Raw genomic sequence first — 18,292 nt, 5'->3', positions numbered from 1 at the left:
AAACACATACCGCGGGAATGTCAGTGCAAATTTGAATTTTTTTTTCGTGTTTTCCCAAATTGATAGCTGACTTCACTTTTTGAATAACAAGATTGTGCAATTGTATGCTCTTAGAATGAAATTGAATGATCAATTTTGCTCTTTGCATGGTGATCTAGATTGTCAAATCTAGTTTGTGCTAACTGGACTGAAACTGTCGCTAATTCTTGTGCAAAGATGATGAATTTGGCCAGGAAAAACTATATATGATAAATAAATTTATTGATTTCTTTATTAAGCCCCCCCCCGCAAGTGCTTGATACGCCACTGCTGCTGACAGATCCTGGACTTGTCACTCAAAACAAGAGATAATTAGTGATAGAATGAATATCTGGAAATCTAACCTCTTTAGAAAATACACTCCTCAAAAAAAGTTCAGGACCACTTTTTATTTTGTGTATACTTTTTACATATGAGATATTTTCCTGCTGAAAATTTGAATTTGATTTTTGAAACATTTAAAAAATTTTTTATACCAATGAGAACACCATCTAGACAAACAAAAAATATAAAAAATTTTTTGAGTAGTATATATGTGCCTATTTTGTGTGTTCATTTGACGTACATTAAAATTTTCCTCACCTGGAAAGAATCCAAGTTTTTCCCAGTGAATTATCTCATTTCATTTCCTTGCATTTGTTTTCAAATGTCAAAATTAACAACTGGTTTCTGCATACAAAAGCTCGATTGTCGAAACCAAAACTTTGTTGCCCTACCCCAACACACTGTTTCCAAAAATGTGCTTAAACTTGACAGGATTTAAACAGAAACTGAGAAGAAAGTTGTTTTTATCCTTTCACTTCCAAACACCTGCTGAAGACCAAGTTAAACTCGCATCCCTTCTGCTCTTAGTAAGAGAAATGTTGAGAATGCACACGCTCACGAAACAGTCGTGTATTAAGGCAGTGTGTTTTTGTGCGCATCAAACAGCAGTTTTGTTTTGGTGTTGCGTAAACAGTGCCGTGCTAGCTCCATGCACATGCTGCAGTGCGCCGTAGCCCACACAGACGTACATCTAAGTCGGTAGCCCTCTAATTTTAGAAGATCCATCATGTTCGTCTTATTAGGTAAGCATATCTTAATTTCTTAAAGTCGATTTTTCGAAATCTAAAGCATGGATCAGGGAGGAAAAAGAAGAAAGGAAACTTTTACTGGGGTCGAGCGCTCGGTAATAATGCAAACTCCTCCATATGGGCACATTAAAATAGGCTAGCTGCATCAATTTCATGAAAATTTCACCCCGTTTTTAAGGCATGTCTGGAAAGAGTTCCATGCCCAGACACCACTTGACACCTGTCCCTGTGCACAAACCCAGGGCTGTGGGATTGAGATTGGTCTGAAAACTTCAAAGCGTTTTCTGAATAAATTAATCATGTTAATAGATCAGCATTTTCAGTGCTAAATTTGACTTCAACTCTAATGTTCAGGGATGTTTTTCACTCTTGGTCAGATGTCTGATAAGCTATAGGCTGCTTCAAAGTTCAACTTAAATTGGTGTTCCGAGTATGGAACTTTTTTACTGGTCAAAGAATTTCTAAAGAGAAAAATAAGTGATATCAATGTTTGGAAATCTTTGCCCGTATCCTGTTCTTAAACCATTCTTAAAATGTCCAACCAGCATGCTCCTGGTCGGCACAAATTTCTGACCTTGAGAATGTAGGCTTAAAGATAATTCTGTTGTAAATAAGCACACCCATGCGAAATCTGCAGACCTGTGACTTGAAATCAGCAGCTACAGAAATTTGACAGTAAAAGCAGTTATGATACCAGTTGGCTTAGTCCGAGTGACTTACTTGGACTCCACAAATTGCCTTTTTTAACATTTGGACATGGTTGGGTAGGTCGCCTGACCATGTCCAAATGTTAAAAAAGGTGATTTGTAGAGTCTGTTGGCTTACCAATTTATTTAAGGAAATTTATAGACCTTCAAACACGGTACGTGTATGTATCACCATGTGTGAGTGAGCCACACCATCAGAAAACCCCATTCTGCTAATGCTATAGATGGAACTTTGTACATGATTGAGTTATCTTTTTTTGCAGATTTTGCATATTTATCGAATCCATTTTTGTATAGGCCTGCTATGTAATTGTACAATATTTAAAAAGATGCACTGATGCAGTGTGGGCATTTCACAATAATTTAGTGTGTCTCCAAGAGTTTGCAATGCGTTGGTCAATCACAGTGCACGACATTTGTCAACCTAATGCGTGCTTAATTGGAAACGGTCGACAGTTCCTGCGCATTGTGATTGGCCAATGCATTGCAAACTCTTGGAGGTGCACTATTGTGAATGACCCGTATTCTACGGTAACGTCAATAATGAAGATCCATACCATAATTATTTCCTGCAACTTAGGAGGAGGCAGTGGCTTTATTGGAACAGCCATCAGGAGGTTACTTCTCCAGAGGGGGCATGGAGTAATGCTTGTTTCAAGGACAGCAGGAAAGGATAAGATCACTTGGGTTGGTTTTGGTTTGTCTTCACTGTCTCTACAGGGTTCTTAGAATGATTAATCTGGTCTAGTTTCACAAAATTTTGTCAAGGAAAAACATTATGTTATCGGTTGCTTGCTGCCCTGAAAAGAGGCATTTTTTCAGATGTTGCTGGAGTACATTTTTTTCACAAGCTGAGCCCTATTGAGTTTTGTCAGTATCCCTTTGTGGTCACTTTGACAAATTTTCTGCAAATTGAACATACTGTTTTTGGAACGACATCCATTTTTCAAGAGAGGTCTGCCAGACATGTATACCTTTCCGCTGCTGTGATCGGTGCAAGTAGGCTGGCTCTGGCCCTGAACTTCAGTTGATTGTATTTGAGTTGAAACATTCATATTATTCCTATTAAGGAACGTCTTTACTCTCATGTCGCTTTCCAAGTTATCAACAAATTGGGCATTGAAAAGCTGAGTTCTGGGGAGGGTTATCAAATCCATCACCACTGGTCACAAGAATACTCCCCCCGTACTCCGAGTCCCCTCACTCGCTGTGAGATGGTCTAAAAAACCAATGTCCAATGTCCTGTAAGGAGATGGGGACTAGAGAAGGGTTGGTTCATCATTTGTCTGTGATTCTGTATATGTATGTGATTAGGCATTTATTTCTGTTCAGACGCCGATGTAGTGAAAGACAGGCCTGATGAAACGCTTTATTTTTGGAAAGTAATATTTTTCACTATAATGACGTGTAGGTCACTTGATACCAAAGTACCTGTCATAATTGCATCCCAGTTCCAGTGGGTTTATCTGCTTAAGGAAACAGTTGGAAGAGAAATGGATTTTCACTGATGATGCTAGGGTAATCACCTATTTCATCTGGGTCTGTGACCGTTGCTCTAACTTGTCAACTGATTCAAAGGTACCATTACCAAAGAACATTAAAGATGTAGATTTTACACAAAATTTTCAAGACATAAAATGATCTTGGATTTATCAGTGGTAGAGAGTATAAGTTTTGTATCATTCAATCAAATTTCTTGCACCCAGGACCAGTTACGTGAAGACGGGTTACCAGAATGTGATGCAGTCGTCAGTTTATCTGGAGAAAATATCCTCAACCCTCTGAAAAGGTAAGTGTGGGAGGGTTTTTCTGACAACCTTTACATATAAAATACATGAGGTATGTTCTGCTAAAAAAGGATGACAGAACTGCCTAACTCTAATGCAGATGCCTGTTGACATTTTTTTGGTTGTGTTTTCCAAGGTGGACAGAATCATTCAAGCAAGAGGTGACTGACAGCCGTGTGAAGACTACAGCAGCACTTGCCAAGGCAATCACAGAAGCTAGTAAACCACCCAAGGTCTTTGTATCAACTTCGGGTGTTGGTGAGTATGGATGAGGATGTGACATGCAATGTTCATTCTTTTTTGTCTTTGGTAAAATGGTGTGCCATGCCCATTGGTACCTCACTTCATTCGTTAGATGCTCTGTCTTGATTGGCCGAAGCATGTCACATGGTATTTGCCCCTTTTGTTGTTCCACCAGCTAGTTCCAATCTGGACTTTCAGTGTAGTTAGACTCGCAAACACACATCGAGCAGCTTTTGTGCTTGGTTGTAATCAAGTCACAATTACAGATCCTCAAAGTCCGTCACAAGCCAGCCAGTCTTAGGTCAAATCACAAGTTATTCTGTTGGACATTGCATTAAATTCTTCTGTCGTAATTCATCTACTCAAGTAACTGACTAAACTACAGCCACACTTGATGACACTCACAGGAAATTTACATGATATAAAACTCTTCATGGGGGCACCGTGGATGTTTGTTGACCATTTCGAAGAGGGGTGTGTGTAAAAGAATGACCTACCATGCTTTTGAGAAACATACCCACTGTTACCCAGCCGAATGGGGTTGGGGTCAGAGAGCTGTTTAATTTCATTATATTGCCAGCTACATTGATGCATGTTATGGGCTTGGCCATGTTTGTTTCACAAAGACCTGGATCAGTTGGTCGAAGGACACCAAAACTTGGCTAATGGATGATGCGAACTAAAGAGGCCCCTTCAATACTTTGTCTCATGTTCCAGTTTTATGCCTCTCGGATCATTTCTCTGTCCCAATTTGCATACACATAAAGTGTTTAAGCCACACCATTACATCAAGATCCTACTCAAAGACCATTCATGGGATCAGTATTCAACAAGCACCAGGGTCAGCAGTGACTCAGGAATACCTCTGTTACAGTTCGTTCAAACACCTTGTGACTTTGAATTCAGATGGGAGATCTTGTTTGTTTGGCCAGGGTTCCAGTGATGATGTGGTCTCAAGTACAGCACTGTACCACTTCCATTTCTCCTTTCCACCTGATTCTGTTCCTCCTTTCTTGTAGGCTACTACCCACCCAGCTTGACAGCGGAGTACACAGAGGACAGTCCTGGTGGGGATGCTGATTTCCTGTCTAGACTCTGCACAGTGTGGGAGAACAGTGCTAAGCTACCGGACAGCCATAGCCACGTCAAGCAGGTGATCGTACGAACAGGTGATTGGAGTGTATTATCACACTGCAGTGGCTCATGATGAGAAATCTTAGATTATAGATGCTGAAGGATGACCTTAATTTGATCTCAGAGAATACTTTTATTCAAAGTCATCAATGTATTTGTATACCTGCCTAAAACACATTGATATTGCATGTTGTGCTTAACCCCTTCGCGGCGGGAAGCGGCTATAGCTGCCGTAAAAATTGAGATCCTCAGCCCGCTTTTCAGCTATTATTCTCGGCCCACGCTCGAGCGAACACGGTGAAACAAGGTATACCCTGGCTCTTGTGTATATCGTAATTGGTCTTTGTGCGTAGCCCAGAAATGAAAAGACCCATTTTGCATCATAATCACGAGCTTCACAACAGTCCCCACTTTGAAAAGAGGCAGCGGGAATGTGGAAGGGTGAGTAGAGCCGCATGCCACCGAACAATGAGCCTTTTCACTGTGTAATTCAAAGCGTGCAGAGTACGCAGAGCCACAAACCGAGAATTTGCGGTTTGGCAGGTGGCCTTCGTGGCCAAGCGAGGCTGGAATTCTTGGAGTCAGCTCTCAAAGAAATTCCCGTCGTCAAGGGGTTAACATATATGAAACCAAATATCAAATCTTGCTCACCAAAAAAATGTCTGTTAAGCATAAGGTCATTGTCCCTGGTAAAAATGCAGAATTTCATTGATGGCAAGAGAGTTCTCTATCTCAAAAGGAATAAATATGTTGTCTTCAACGTTCTGATGTTATTTTCTCATTTTGCCTAGGTGTTGTTCTTGGTCGCGATGGAGGTGCCATTCAGCAAATGATCTGGCCCTTCTGGCTTGGAGTCGGTGGCGTCATGGGGTCTGGTAGCCAGTACTTTGCCTGGATTCACATCGACGACATAGCTGGCATCTTTGTCCATGCCATCGAGAGCCCTGATCCCCCGTCGATCCTGAACGGAGTGGCCCCAACACCCATCACCAACCGAGAATTCACCAAGGCGTTTGGGTCGGTGCTGTGCCGGCCAACCATCTTGCCTGTGCCCAGTTTTGCCATCAACTTGGCTTTTGGAACGGAGAGGGCTGCGATGCTTCTGGATGGGCAGAAAGTGCTTCCAAAACAAACTCTGGAATGTGGGTATGAATTTCAGTTCCCCACTATTGAAAAAGCCCTGAAAAATATCACAAGCTGAATAGCTGATATGTTGAGAGAACCAAAATAAAAAACCACACACACACAAAAGTGCTCTTTCTTTAATTGCTGGGCTTCTTGCAATATTGCAGCTTCGACTTACAGTGATCACTTATTACTGTGGCTTGATCTTCTGAAGCTTGATTTCAATTTCAGATTGCTAATGGAGAAGTACTGTTTGCTCTAAATGTAGTGTTGAAGCAACAGTTCAGTGTTCAAATTGGTCACAAGTCCTCTGGCTTGGCTAAGTCTGTCTTCGGAATCGCCCTAGCATGTTTTAACAAGCAGGATGCTTGAGCACAATGTACTGCCTTCCCCTCAGAAGCTAGTCAGCAGTCATCATTTTGACGCTGAGGGTATTTGACTCAACATCTCTTCCTTTGGCCTGTCTTGACTGATGCTATTGCAAGGTGGCTAGTCTGTGATAAGATCCTACTTGTGGCTATCTGTGCTATCTGCGAGTTAAAAAAGATGGCGAACTGGAAGAGACAAATTGCATTTTGCAATGCTTGCATATAGCAAGCTTGTTAAGTTTTAAACTCATCTGTTCATTTCTGCTTATTCATATGATGCAAGATATGGGGTGGAGGGAACCCCCCCAGCCTTTGTGTTGGTCATTGTTTGATCGGAATCTCAGGAATTCTGTACAGACTTCTAGGGGGGATGTGTTAGGTAACAATAGTCTAGAGTGCGTATAGGGAATGGACATGGGGGTACCCATCGGCCCCATATCATGCACGGTATCTGCTTATTTTTTATTACAAATCCATTTTTTCCCCAACAAATAAAGAATAATTTCTTGTAAATCCAGTGATAGTATCTTCCAGCCAAATTGTAGTTCAAACCCCAGCAGTTGCAATTTTTGTGTCACGTTCTATTTTAAATCTCAAGTTATTTCTTGTACTCTATTTACAAAATGATACACAAAGCCTAAAAACAGTTTGCCGCTAGTTTTCAGGCAGTTTAAGTGAAAATGTAAGATTTTGTCTTTGCCGCTTTGTACATTTCTGTCCAAATTTTCACTCTAAAACTTGTGGCATCAAAATACAAAAAATGAAACAAAACAGGAATGTCCTCATTTTATTGGTTTGCTTCATCATATTTACTTTATTTCAAGTCTATTATTTTGTACATAAAATAAACGTTTTAATGATAAATCAATCATCATAATTAGTAACATAACTGTGCAAGTTTTGTCCTCAAGTGTACCACTGATGAGGTTTATAAGTGGTAAAACACAGACTTTCCTCTTAAAAGGATTCATAATACTTTATATATTGACTAAACAGTTTACTAGAAATGTTTTAGCAATTGTCTTTTGGGTACAAAAAATGTTAAATGCTGCACCTACTTGAATTCCAATGTGGATCATCACATTGCTGTGTGCCCTGTTTTCAGCAAACATTACTTCCAGAATTGATTTTAATAATCACATTTGTCTAATTATGAATACAACTGATCATAAGTCTGTCTACAAAATGCAATTTTTTTTCAAGAGATCCCTCCGCCAAAATAGCCCCAATCCAAACCGCTTTACACTTTTACACATATCACCAGCCACAAGGAATATTCATATATTAAAGAGTATTTACATACAATTATTTAATAGTTAATAGCCAATTAAAACTTTTACGTTCTCTGTATAAAGCCAAGACAATGCACAAACCTTCTTTGAGCAAGTCAAGCAGGCTGTGTTTTGTTTTGTTGGCTTACAGAAAATCTGTGGAAACAAGAAATCTCATGACTGGTAATTGTAAAATAACATACCAATGCAATAAAGTAAACATAAGGGGGGATTTCTAAGTACAAAATAATCACAGCGAATGGATGTTTTAACCCTAACCGCCAAGCATATTGTTTGGCTTACACTACACTGTATTACAAAATACTAAGTAATAGTCTGAGCCTGAAGGACCTAGCGCTACAAATTACTACTTCTGGCTAGGTTACTTCCATTGTTACTTGTACAGAGAACAATAAAGCCATGCATTCATAGTGCCACAGCACTGTATGGTACATTGTCTTTTCTATTGTATCTTATGGCTTCACAGAACAATAAAGTCATGTCCTCTTACAAGCGACAGCGCTCAGTACTACATTTAACAACAAGTACATGTAGTAATTTGTAGTATTATGTAGGGTTAGGGTTAAGAAAGTGGTGGTCGTGCCTGTCTGGTTCCCGAAGGACATAAAGATCTCAAAGCTTGCTGGTGCATAACTGGTGCCAGCCTTGAATGCAGATGAGGTCTTTTCTTCATATCATGACTTTTTTGGAGGGGGGTCAAGACAGAGAATGAATGCATGATTTGACATCTTCATAAATACATTCCAACAAATGTATTTCAAGCCAAACCTGCACGATTACAATGTGTTATTTATCAAATCCTTCCCAAAGTATACAGTGGGACATTTGAAGAATTGGAGCTTCTTTCCATGAATGAACTACAAACAGTGAATGACAGTCACTTGAGCAATTTACATGTGGCCAAGTAGCCGACAGCTATTTCATAGCTGTCCTGGATACTGAAGTAATCAATGAATTTACACAATACAAAATAGCCATTTCACATTCACATCAATTTGTATCATCGTACAAATCCTAATTACACTATAAACACAGAAAAAATAAACTTTGACACATACAGGTAATTACTCAGAGCATCTTGTGGTCAAGTGAGTCTTTCAAGACACCAAGATGTATAGGCTATTTGTAACTTAACTCTAAGTAATGTCTAGTATCTTTTTTCCTCAAACTGTTGGTTGTTTGCATCATGTGAATCTGGGAGCAAGCCTCACACATCAGCTGCCTTGTCAGGAATGGCTTGTCTTTTTTTGCCATTCAAAGACAGTACACGGAGGCTGCTTGTCTCTTGGGTTGCTTTGTGAATACTTGCCGTGAATCATACACATCAGTAACAATTTTTCAGTTTGAAGAATTCAAGGTTAAGAATGTACTGGTACCAGATCTTTTACTCAAGATACGGATTCACAAACCATTTATTCCATCAGGCCACGATACCATTAAATTCTGCAACCAATTCTTGCTTTATTACTAGCAATGAACAAAAAAAATTTGAGAACTAATTTTCTGCCAGAGAGAAATTTGAAATTGGCAGAGAGGTGGCCACTTTTTCCATTTCAAAAAGTGGCAAGAACTCAGTCCCACTTCAATTATTCATTTTACAAATGTCTTTCAACCCAATCCTCACAACGTCTTGGATCTCATTCCTGTCAGCTCCTAAACAGACAGGGGGATCTCTTGTTTGATGGAGACAGTAAACCTACAAGTACAATATCAGGCTACTCAAAAACTGAGAGAAAATCTGCAATGGAAGTGAAAAGACTGATACATTAACTACACAACCAGCAAAACACAACTTCAGTGCTACACAAGTAACATGTATCATGTCACTGGTTGTTGAGAGGTTGAAGCAGGTCTCTGAAGTGAAGCTACACACGGAACATTTGTGTGTGAAATATTGTTTTCAAAACTGGATGACATTAACAGATAAACAGGTCACAGAACCTTTGACTTGGAGACAGGTAATTGATCCAAAGCATAAAAAGTGATTAGGTGAATACCCCCAAAAATGGACAAATAGGACTTTGAAGGTAAGAAAAATTTTAGGTTGTAACAATGTGTCAAAAAACATGCCAAACCCACACCCGGGGGTGGGGGGTGTTAGTCCTACATATGGACACAACGGGATTCAGTAACCAGCACTTGCACATTTGAACATTTTGGTATTTCAACCCACGAATCACCAATGAAAGTATGTCAAATGCACCAAATTATACCGACAAATGCCAGATACCGATGAAAGAAAGACAAGAACACTAGAGGAAAGACACAACTTCTGCATGTAGAGACGATTTCATTAACTGTAAAAAAGCTCTTAATTCCTGTACTTTACCACATTTGTAGAAACTTGGTGACCTGGACTTCCAAAGTTAGTCCACTGGTCATATGTTGAGGTTGAGCTGACTACACAACAAATTAACTGGCAACGTTTGTGACAAGCAAGCGACCTCTTCTAAGATACCTACTAAACAGTGTCAACATTACAAGCATTTCTTTTCAATGGAAAGAAAAAAAATGGAATATTTGAAAACTTCTTAAACGTCACACAGTAGATGGTGTCCAAATTCTCTGTCAATCAACCTGAAGCTCACCATTACATTAATATGTTGATGTATTAGTAACTCTGATGGATTACTCCGAAGAGTGTGCCAGTGAAGTCTGGTACCAACGTAAGTATTTTGGAATCAGTTCATTACTTCTGTTGCCCTCAAGGAACCAGACCACCATGACCACTGAATAAAAGACAAGTAAATTTTATCCCATCTCAGATTTGAGTACGTGAAATGCAATGCCAAACAGTCCTTCACTAGCTTGCTGTTCCAAACTAGGGGGCAGTTAAGAATTACAGATACTAGATTTAAACTGTGACATAAATGGGAGTTTGTCAAATTCTCAATGATGGGCAAGCCACATTTTTCCCAAAGGGAAATGTACACAACTTGAACAAACCAATGCGGGTTTTCAAACTAACTTTAACCCTACTCCATAGGTGTGTGCAAAATCATACTGAAATCGGAGAATTTAGTTTTGTAAGGAATATGTTTTCAGTTACACGTGTGAAGCAGTAAACCATGGTGTTATTTTTTACAAGAGTGTATTGTATATTTTGCAGTATTTAAAGAAATTTATGCGATGTCATTCCTTACCAGCTCCATCGAAATAAGGAATGAACATACCACCAGCTGCTGAATTGCTGAGCAGCTGGTAGTGCATTTCTTCCTATTCCCCCACTTTCATAGACGATTAGGGTGTTCACCACAATCTGCTTTCACATTCCCTATAACAGTGTATCAAATAACCAACAGTGCCAATTACAGTTAAACGATCAGGTTCTCATCAATGGAAACCTCATTCAACCTTGTTCCTTGATACTTCAAAATTCGAAACGCAATTGTCCCCCCTTATTCCTCCTTTTGATGGAGCTGCTGACGAGTCCCTTAAGCTTATCCAAGCCAAGGGGGCAAAGAGATTCTACCGCTGTTGGATCTTGGTTCAGCATAATTGCACTATCTAACGTCCTACCTAGCTATGCCAAAGAAACAAAGGCCGGAGGAAGAAATCCGCGTCCTGCTATGAGAACAGGGTCGGGGGGAAGTTGCTGACTTCGCCTTGGTCTTGGATGGTTTGTCCAATTATGGTGAAAGCCATCTTGTAGCGCATGCGCATAGCCTGACGGGTTGGGTTGGTGACTTTGATGGTCTGTGTGACGGCACCCGAGTTGTTGGGCGGGATCACGTCGCCCGAAGGCGTCAAGAGTTCGAGTTGGAATGTCTGCAAGTGAGAGGAGATCCAATTCATGTCATTTGCATGCAAAAATGTCATCAACAGTCAAGAGGACTGAAGATAAATTTCATTTAACACTCAGACATACTATGATTTTACTATAAAAATGCAAACTTAACTTTGGCATAAATATTTTGCTGAACAACATGTGAAGCCAAACTTAAAAGCAGGGATGCTATTATCTTGCTGCCGGAGAACTCCGTTTTGAGCACCATGGGTTTATACGTAGAGCCGAGGTGCCCGAAATGGGGCAAAAGAGCTGGTCTGTGTAACAAAAGACCGTACTTCGAACAAAAAACCTGCTACTGGGAATTGCCATCGTTTTTCGGCTTGTATTTTTCGAAGGCAATCCGTCACTGTTTTTAAACAGTATACCACTGTTTTGAGCAAAGCACACCCGCGGATTAGCACCGTGGACAAAAGTGCTCTAGGGCCCCATTGATGAGCAACACAGCACCGCTGCATGCTAATCCAGCCGCATTTGAAGACACCCCTCGCATGCACCTTGGACAAAGGAAATTACGCAACATCCTGCAATTCTAGACTCTCTTTACAGGCCTGGCTAAAATACTCAGGAGTCACTGAAAGTTGCCCGTCAGTTTAGAGTAGCCATCAAACAGTCATTTGTGTGGGTGCTAACGTCCATTAAATGAAATGATGAAGTTTTGAAGGATTTTAAAAACTAAAAATCCTGAAAATCTTCCGTATGTGTGCAATGCATTTTTAAAAGCACCCGGGAGCAAGTGGTTAACATTTTGATGAAAGGCCTGAAACTGAAGGGGAATACTTTTGAGTTCCCCACTGTCTGCCCTGAAAATACATTTCTTTGTAAAATCATACTTTTAATTTTTTTTTAAAAGGTCTTTTTATCAGAGGAAAATCTGAAAGCTCTCATGTCTGTGGAGAGTGAAATGAACTATATTTTTGTGGAACTTTAAAAACAAAACGTTGCCCCATGATAACCGACAAACCTCCCCCTTCAATGTCTTGCTTCAATGATGATGACATTTTTATCAGTTAACCACTTGCTGCCGCATGGTTTGAAAAATGCAGTGCACACATACGGGACATTTTCAAGATTTTCAGTTTTCAACATTCTTCAAAAATTCATCATTTAAATTAATGAACGTTAAAACCCACAAAAATGACTGTTTGGTGGCTTTTTATCAATTTATATGTTGGGTAAGGGCACAACCTGTTATATAACATTAACATCTCCCTAATGCAAAAAAATATACATCTTGAAAAGCCTGGTCTTTTGTTACGAGTACTGTCTTTTGTTACAAGGCCCAGTTCCCTTTGTCCCGGCCACGCTTATAAAAACTATGTGTCGGGTACCCCGGCGGTAAGTGGTTAGTAAGGGATCCAGGAAATAGATTTTTCTTAGAATCACTTTTTGTGTATCACTGTACTCTTCCTCCATGTATGAAGACTGTTTGACATCTTTTTTGAGTTACGTGAACTGAACGGTGCCCCTTTTTCAAACATTAACCCTAACCCTCCTCAATCCTCCAACAGGTGAAGGATTCAGGAGGGTTAGGGTTAAAAATTGACCGAGCATTTCTGGACAAGTGAGGGCGCTTCTGCTTTGATATAAATCCAGGAAGACATGTTTCAGGTTGCATATTTTCATGCTCAAATTGTGAACCCCAAATTTGCTATCTGGAAACATTTCTCTGAAACAGATTTTTGCTGGATCATTGCCATATACTTACACAGCAATAAATGGCCAAAGAAAATGAAATCTGCCATAGCAGTGGTTAAAAAATCTAGAAATTTCTGTGCACAAATCAGTGCAACATTGAAATTTGGTGCCTTGGATGACATCATAGTTCTGCTCATGAATATGCAAATATGAAGCAGCATAAAACCAAAAAAGCATCAAAATTTGGGTTAAAGTAGCCAAACAAAAATTTAATATGAAGTTAACTGAAACCCAAAAATGCAATTTCAAGGGGTTTTTAGTAAAATTTATATAAATATTTATATTTTCTGGTTTCTTTAAGGAAACTACTTTTTCTTCTCGGTACAAAGCCAAGTTACCGCACGTAACCAACCTTTGGGACTGCAGCTTGAAATAGGAAACTAGTGACTGGGTTAGGAGTAGGGTTGGTGGCTTTCAGCATGATGGCTACTCTTTCTGGGGCCTCCCTCTCAAAGGCAAATTCGACCTTCAGATTGGCATTCTCTACGGCAATGATAGAAGGTATTGAAGGCCCTGCAACAGGAAAGAGAATGGGAAATTAACTCCAGCATCGCTTCCTTCAAGAATCATTTGACCATCTTGCTTCTCATCTGAGGGAGTAAGGTGTCTTGGATAAGGAGGTGAGCCCGTTAGACCCCTTGTAGCTGGTATTCGATATTGGTTCCTTTCACATGGCAAGGAATGAATGAAGAAACATGCATAGCAATCCCTCCATCAACTGAGCCAGCCAGTGCCTGTTCAGCAGTATGAATGCCTAAAGTCCAAGCTATTTAATTTTGTCCACTCCTGTTGCATGCGAGTTTCTTTTCTTAGGGTAGCAACTGGATTTAAAAAAAATTAGTTCACAAATCAAACAGTAAGAGAGACGGCTTCACTCTTAGATAAGTCATTTATCTCCCTTTGATCAGACATTTGAAGAATGATAGAGGGCTACCAAGGTTTGATAAAGAAAGTTACAGCCATCAAGGAAAATGCTTCTTTCAAATTATAGACCAATCTTCTTTCTAATCTCCTTTTCTGTGCCACAAAGACAGTTTTCTGTGACTCACCAGTGAAATTATTGACCAGACCTCCAAGCAGGTCTGCTTGTGGTTGCTGGGCGGGCATCGGTTCCAGTGTTCCAAGGGCATCCATGATATTAACAGGTGCAGGCTGGCTGGACACGGGTGCTAACGGCTGGAGGGACGGCGTGACAGGTGCTGGGGCACTCAGGTCTAGCGTGTCTGTCAAGAACAGGAAACACACAGAACAAGAAAGAGGTCACTTCGAGTGCAGTGATTTACTACCCCTGAACAGCAAGTCTATAAAGATTTCTGGAACAGATGAGCACCAGCTTCTCTTAAGCCACCAAGATGACAACTAGCCTAGAAGTTTGATGCTGACTGCAGCAAAGTATGAGTGTCTCACCGAGCAGGTCTAATAGTTCACCACCGCTTGATGTAGGTTCTGTCTTCTGGATGTGTGTGGGTGATAACGAGAAGCCTGCATTAGGAACAGGTGCACCGGGATTGTCTAGAAGCTCTAACAATCCTTTGCTCTGTGGTGAATAAAAACACAAACAGTCATGTTTTATAAAGCACATGTCAGCGCGAATCAACCCTCATGGCACTCTATCAATCCTAACCCTGTTCGAATCTGTAAGCATGCCCCAGACCATATCCCTAGGTAATATGAAGCTCCAACATGACACCGGCATGAAGAGTTGCCAAGTTGCAGTCTAGAAACTGAAAATGATGCCCCAGCTCACACATCAAAGAACTCTACTATGTATCATAAATGATGAATTATTTTCAGAAATTGTTCAACATGTTTTTTCAATGTTCCAAGCCGGTTTCTGTTATTTTTTTTGCTTATCTCATTTATACACAGTAACTGAGCATTTTCGTTTTATGGGAGGAAGGTGATAAACTTTGCATGGACCGAGCTGTAAATTGACAAAGTCACCCTTAGTTTTATATTAACACAATCATACAGAATTCAAGTGAGTAAACCAAATCATCGTTTACGTATGACTGCTCTGATAGCAAGAAATATTGTATCCACCAAGCTCAAATTTAATTAAAAAATTAGAAATTTGATGTCCTATTTAAGTTTGGAAAGCTGCTCTCCAAAATTGGTAAGAGAACACAAGATGCCGAGTTTCAGTTTTCATCTAAAAATTGACCTGTCCCCGTACCTCTTGCTGAACACTGGGTGGTTTCATGGGCTTTCTGTCTTCTCTTTCCCCATTCACGTCACCATTAACCTGCTTCTCTTCTTTCCTCTCCATGGGAGGCATTCGTTCTAGTAAACCAGACCTGTCAACGGCAATTAAACAAACAGACTGACCACACCAGATCAACAAATGAAGTCCAAAGTTCAATAATAAACACTCTAAATATTAATAAACATCTGTTACTAATTTCTTTCAGACTTGAAGGTTTCATAAGCAAGTTTATTGAGTAGAATGTTATACAATGGTGGATTGAATGAAAATCGAGGCTGCTAGAAATGTGTGTAGTGATCCCAGAATCGACAGGTGACTTAGCTGACCTCATGTTGTCATGCGATGTGACTAATGCATTGAACTCCACGGATCTCTGTTGCAACTCGGTATCTAGACTCTGCGTGTAAGGTGCTGTCATCTTCTTGATGCGCCTGCAAGGGACAAAAATAACTTCTCTTGAGACCTGACGCTATTCATCATCGCATCATCGGAGAATGAGGAGAAAGACACAAAAACTCCACAGGAGTGGATACAACAGTGACAAGAATAAAACACTGTGAGTTTTTAGTGCTCTTCACAGCTGACAAAATGTCATTCTCTCAAAACACGGACATGACAGGCAGTCTTACACTTGGTGATTTTAAAACTAAGTGCTGGGCCAAATGGTTAAATTAAAAAAAAATTTGAGACTTTTAGGTAAAAAATCCCGGAATCTAGAAAATCACGAGGGATCACTTTCCCATCATAAAAAATACAAGCAAAACTTACACTGAAATAAATACAACGGCAATGAGTTTATATATAAATCATTTAACTCTCAGTTTCTGAATCGAGCCTTGACGTCAACACTTAAAAATAGGATATGTCTTTGCAAAAATACTTCAACGCTTTGGACTTACTCTGTTGAATGTGTAAACCGTGCACTGATCTTACAGATAGCCTGGAGAACATACTCTTTGGTTACTTGCGTCGAGGATGTAGATTGAATAACAGACTCTAGCAAGTCTAATGCCTCGTCTTCTGAAACCTACTCACAAGAAATCAAACACATTTAGACATGTATTTAAAATGGGAATCCTCTACAGCAAACACAAAGCAATGTTTTAATTGTTGAAACAAAATCAATTCAAAATCACATTATGTTGAGAACTTAGTTTTGATTTACTTGGATTTTAATAGAACAAAAAAGTAATCAAGAAACAAATTAAATTTCAAAGGGAGAAACAAAAAAATGAACGTTAAAAATCAGTTGCCAAAGTTTCCAAGCATGACAGGGTTAGTAAGCTCGTCAACTCTACCCTCTCCATATAGACAAGACTAGACAGACGCAACAGCCTTGGCAGCAGCCTGCACCGACACATACGAACCTGCAAAGGTTCTGTCTTGCCAGGGTCATAAGTGGCCTGCCTGAGCTGGTCCAAGTCTAAAGCCGGGACGTAGTAGGTACGTACCTGCACCGGCTCCTCCTCCTCGATTGCCCCGCCCACTAAGAGGTCGCCGTACTCTCCCATGCACCACGATGCAACTTGGGCTAGCGGTTGCTGCACATAAAAAGAACGCAAACTCAATTAATTCATTCTCTTGAAATATCCAAACAAAAATGTTTTCCAGCACAGGCAGGTATTTGAAATTTTTATAAAGCAGTTGGTAAGGTAAGTACTACTGAACTCTGAATGACACTCAACAATGTAGTACATGTACACATGCTCTGAGAACAGTGAACAGAAAGTCACCGGATACAAATATAAAATAAGCATTGCTTTGGAGAACTGATTTGCTGAATAAAATACATGGATGAACATTAACTTTCAACGCATAGGGTTAACTGTACAGCACATCAATGGACTATAACACCGACAATACTTTGCTACCTGCAATGTCGACTTTGAACATAAAGAAAAGCGAAAGTATGGAAAACCTGAGTCATAAGGGTTTTAACCACATCCTGCCGGGTGCTTTTAAAAATGCAGTGCATACATACGGGTGATTTTCAAGATTTTCAGTTTTCAAAATTCTTTAAAAATTCGTCATTTCACTAAATAGACGTTAACACCCACACCAATGACACAAGTACGGTCTTTTGTTACACAGACCAACTCTTTTGTCCCATTTCGGGCACCTCGTCTCTGCATATAAACCCATGGTGCTCGAAACGGGGTTCCGCAGCAGCAAGTGGTTAACCTGGCTCAGTCAATCATCACTCCATTCTGACATTGTGGACTTAAGCGTCTCCTCTTTTACAGTCACTGCCTTGGGCTCACTGATGGACAAAAGAAGTCCGCCATTCCATACCTGACTGATGTCCTCTTTCAAGGCTTTGTAGAGCTGCTGTACGATGTAGCCATGTAGGTTCGACGTCTCGGAGATGTTCTGGATGAGGCTAGCCACCGAGTCTTCGGGGACGTAGTTGCCTGCCCCCGTCAGCACTCGCATCATTGTGTCTATATGCCATCTCTTGTTGGGAGCATATCTACAAGGGTGAGGGCAAAACACAAATGTGTCATGTGATACAACATGGCATCGGAATTTGGTCCAACAGATAATCATTGTCTGGCCAGGTGGCTAAGCAGGTCCTGGTCCAGAGCCTGAACACAAGGCCAGAGAAGCCTGAATATACGCTGGTAAAGCCTGAAATTAGCCCTACATTTTTAAATGAAATAGCCTGACGTCAGGCTTTTGCCTAAAAAGTGGCATTCTTGCTTGCCCTGGGAGGCTGCACATGTACGCCACAAATACCATTTAGACACGAGAGATTGAGGGATGGCTTTTGTGTAGAAAGAGACTGCCTGTTCCACGTGCATCTGACGTAAAAAGGAAGGTTGGGGAGTGAAGT

At 40.3% G+C, this 18,292-nt stretch overlaps 2 protein-coding genes across 6 annotated transcripts in view; one reads left to right on the top strand and one right to left on the bottom strand.

Annotated features, from left to right (window-relative positions):
• The first annotated feature begins 112 nt into the window (after positions 1-112).
• Positions 113-8,189, top strand: sdr39u1 (short chain dehydrogenase/reductase family 39U member 1). The gene is made up of 6 exons (XM_022250990.2): positions 113-1,106; positions 2,400-2,506; positions 3,526-3,608; positions 3,743-3,864; positions 4,869-5,018; positions 5,775-8,189. The coding sequence occupies exons 1-6, from the start codon at positions 1,091-1,093 to the stop codon at positions 6,182-6,184; spliced, it is 888 nt and encodes a 295-aa protein (XP_022106682.2). The 5' UTR covers positions 113-1,090; the 3' UTR covers positions 6,185-8,189.
• ap1g1 (adaptor related protein complex 1 subunit gamma 1) overlaps positions 7,262-18,292 on the bottom strand; it is a 32,491-nt gene continuing 21,460 nt past the window's right edge. For 4 of the 5 annotated variants that reach the window (XM_087137638.1, XM_087137640.1, XM_087137639.1 and 1 more), the window contains 9 exons: positions 17,752-17,929; positions 16,827-17,000; positions 16,359-16,486; positions 15,786-15,890; positions 15,430-15,550; positions 14,661-14,790; positions 14,303-14,476; positions 13,606-13,766; positions 7,262-11,536 (listed from right to left, as the gene is read on the bottom strand). In XM_087137638.1, the coding sequence (XP_086993764.1) occupies positions 11,336-11,536; positions 13,606-13,766; positions 14,303-14,476; positions 14,661-14,790; positions 15,430-15,550; positions 15,786-15,890; positions 16,359-16,486; positions 16,827-17,000; positions 17,752-17,929 (1,372 nt within the window). In that variant the 3' untranslated portion in view covers positions 7,262-11,335. The remainder of the gene's footprint in view (positions 11,537-13,605; positions 13,767-14,302; positions 14,477-14,660; positions 14,791-15,429; positions 15,551-15,785; positions 15,891-16,358; positions 16,487-16,826; positions 17,001-17,751; positions 17,930-18,292) is intronic. The other variant, XM_022250979.2, reaches the window with a different exon arrangement.

Source organism: Acanthaster planci, linkage group LG06, assembly GCF_054643075.1.
Source record: "Acanthaster planci isolate LZ-2023a linkage group LG06, COTS_SCS, whole genome shotgun sequence".
Classification (NCBI taxonomy): Eukaryota; Metazoa; Echinodermata; class Asteroidea; order Valvatida; family Acanthasteridae; genus Acanthaster; species Acanthaster planci.
The sequence above is the reverse complement of the archived record's forward strand: the minus strand, read 5'-3'. Positions and strand labels throughout refer to the sequence as shown.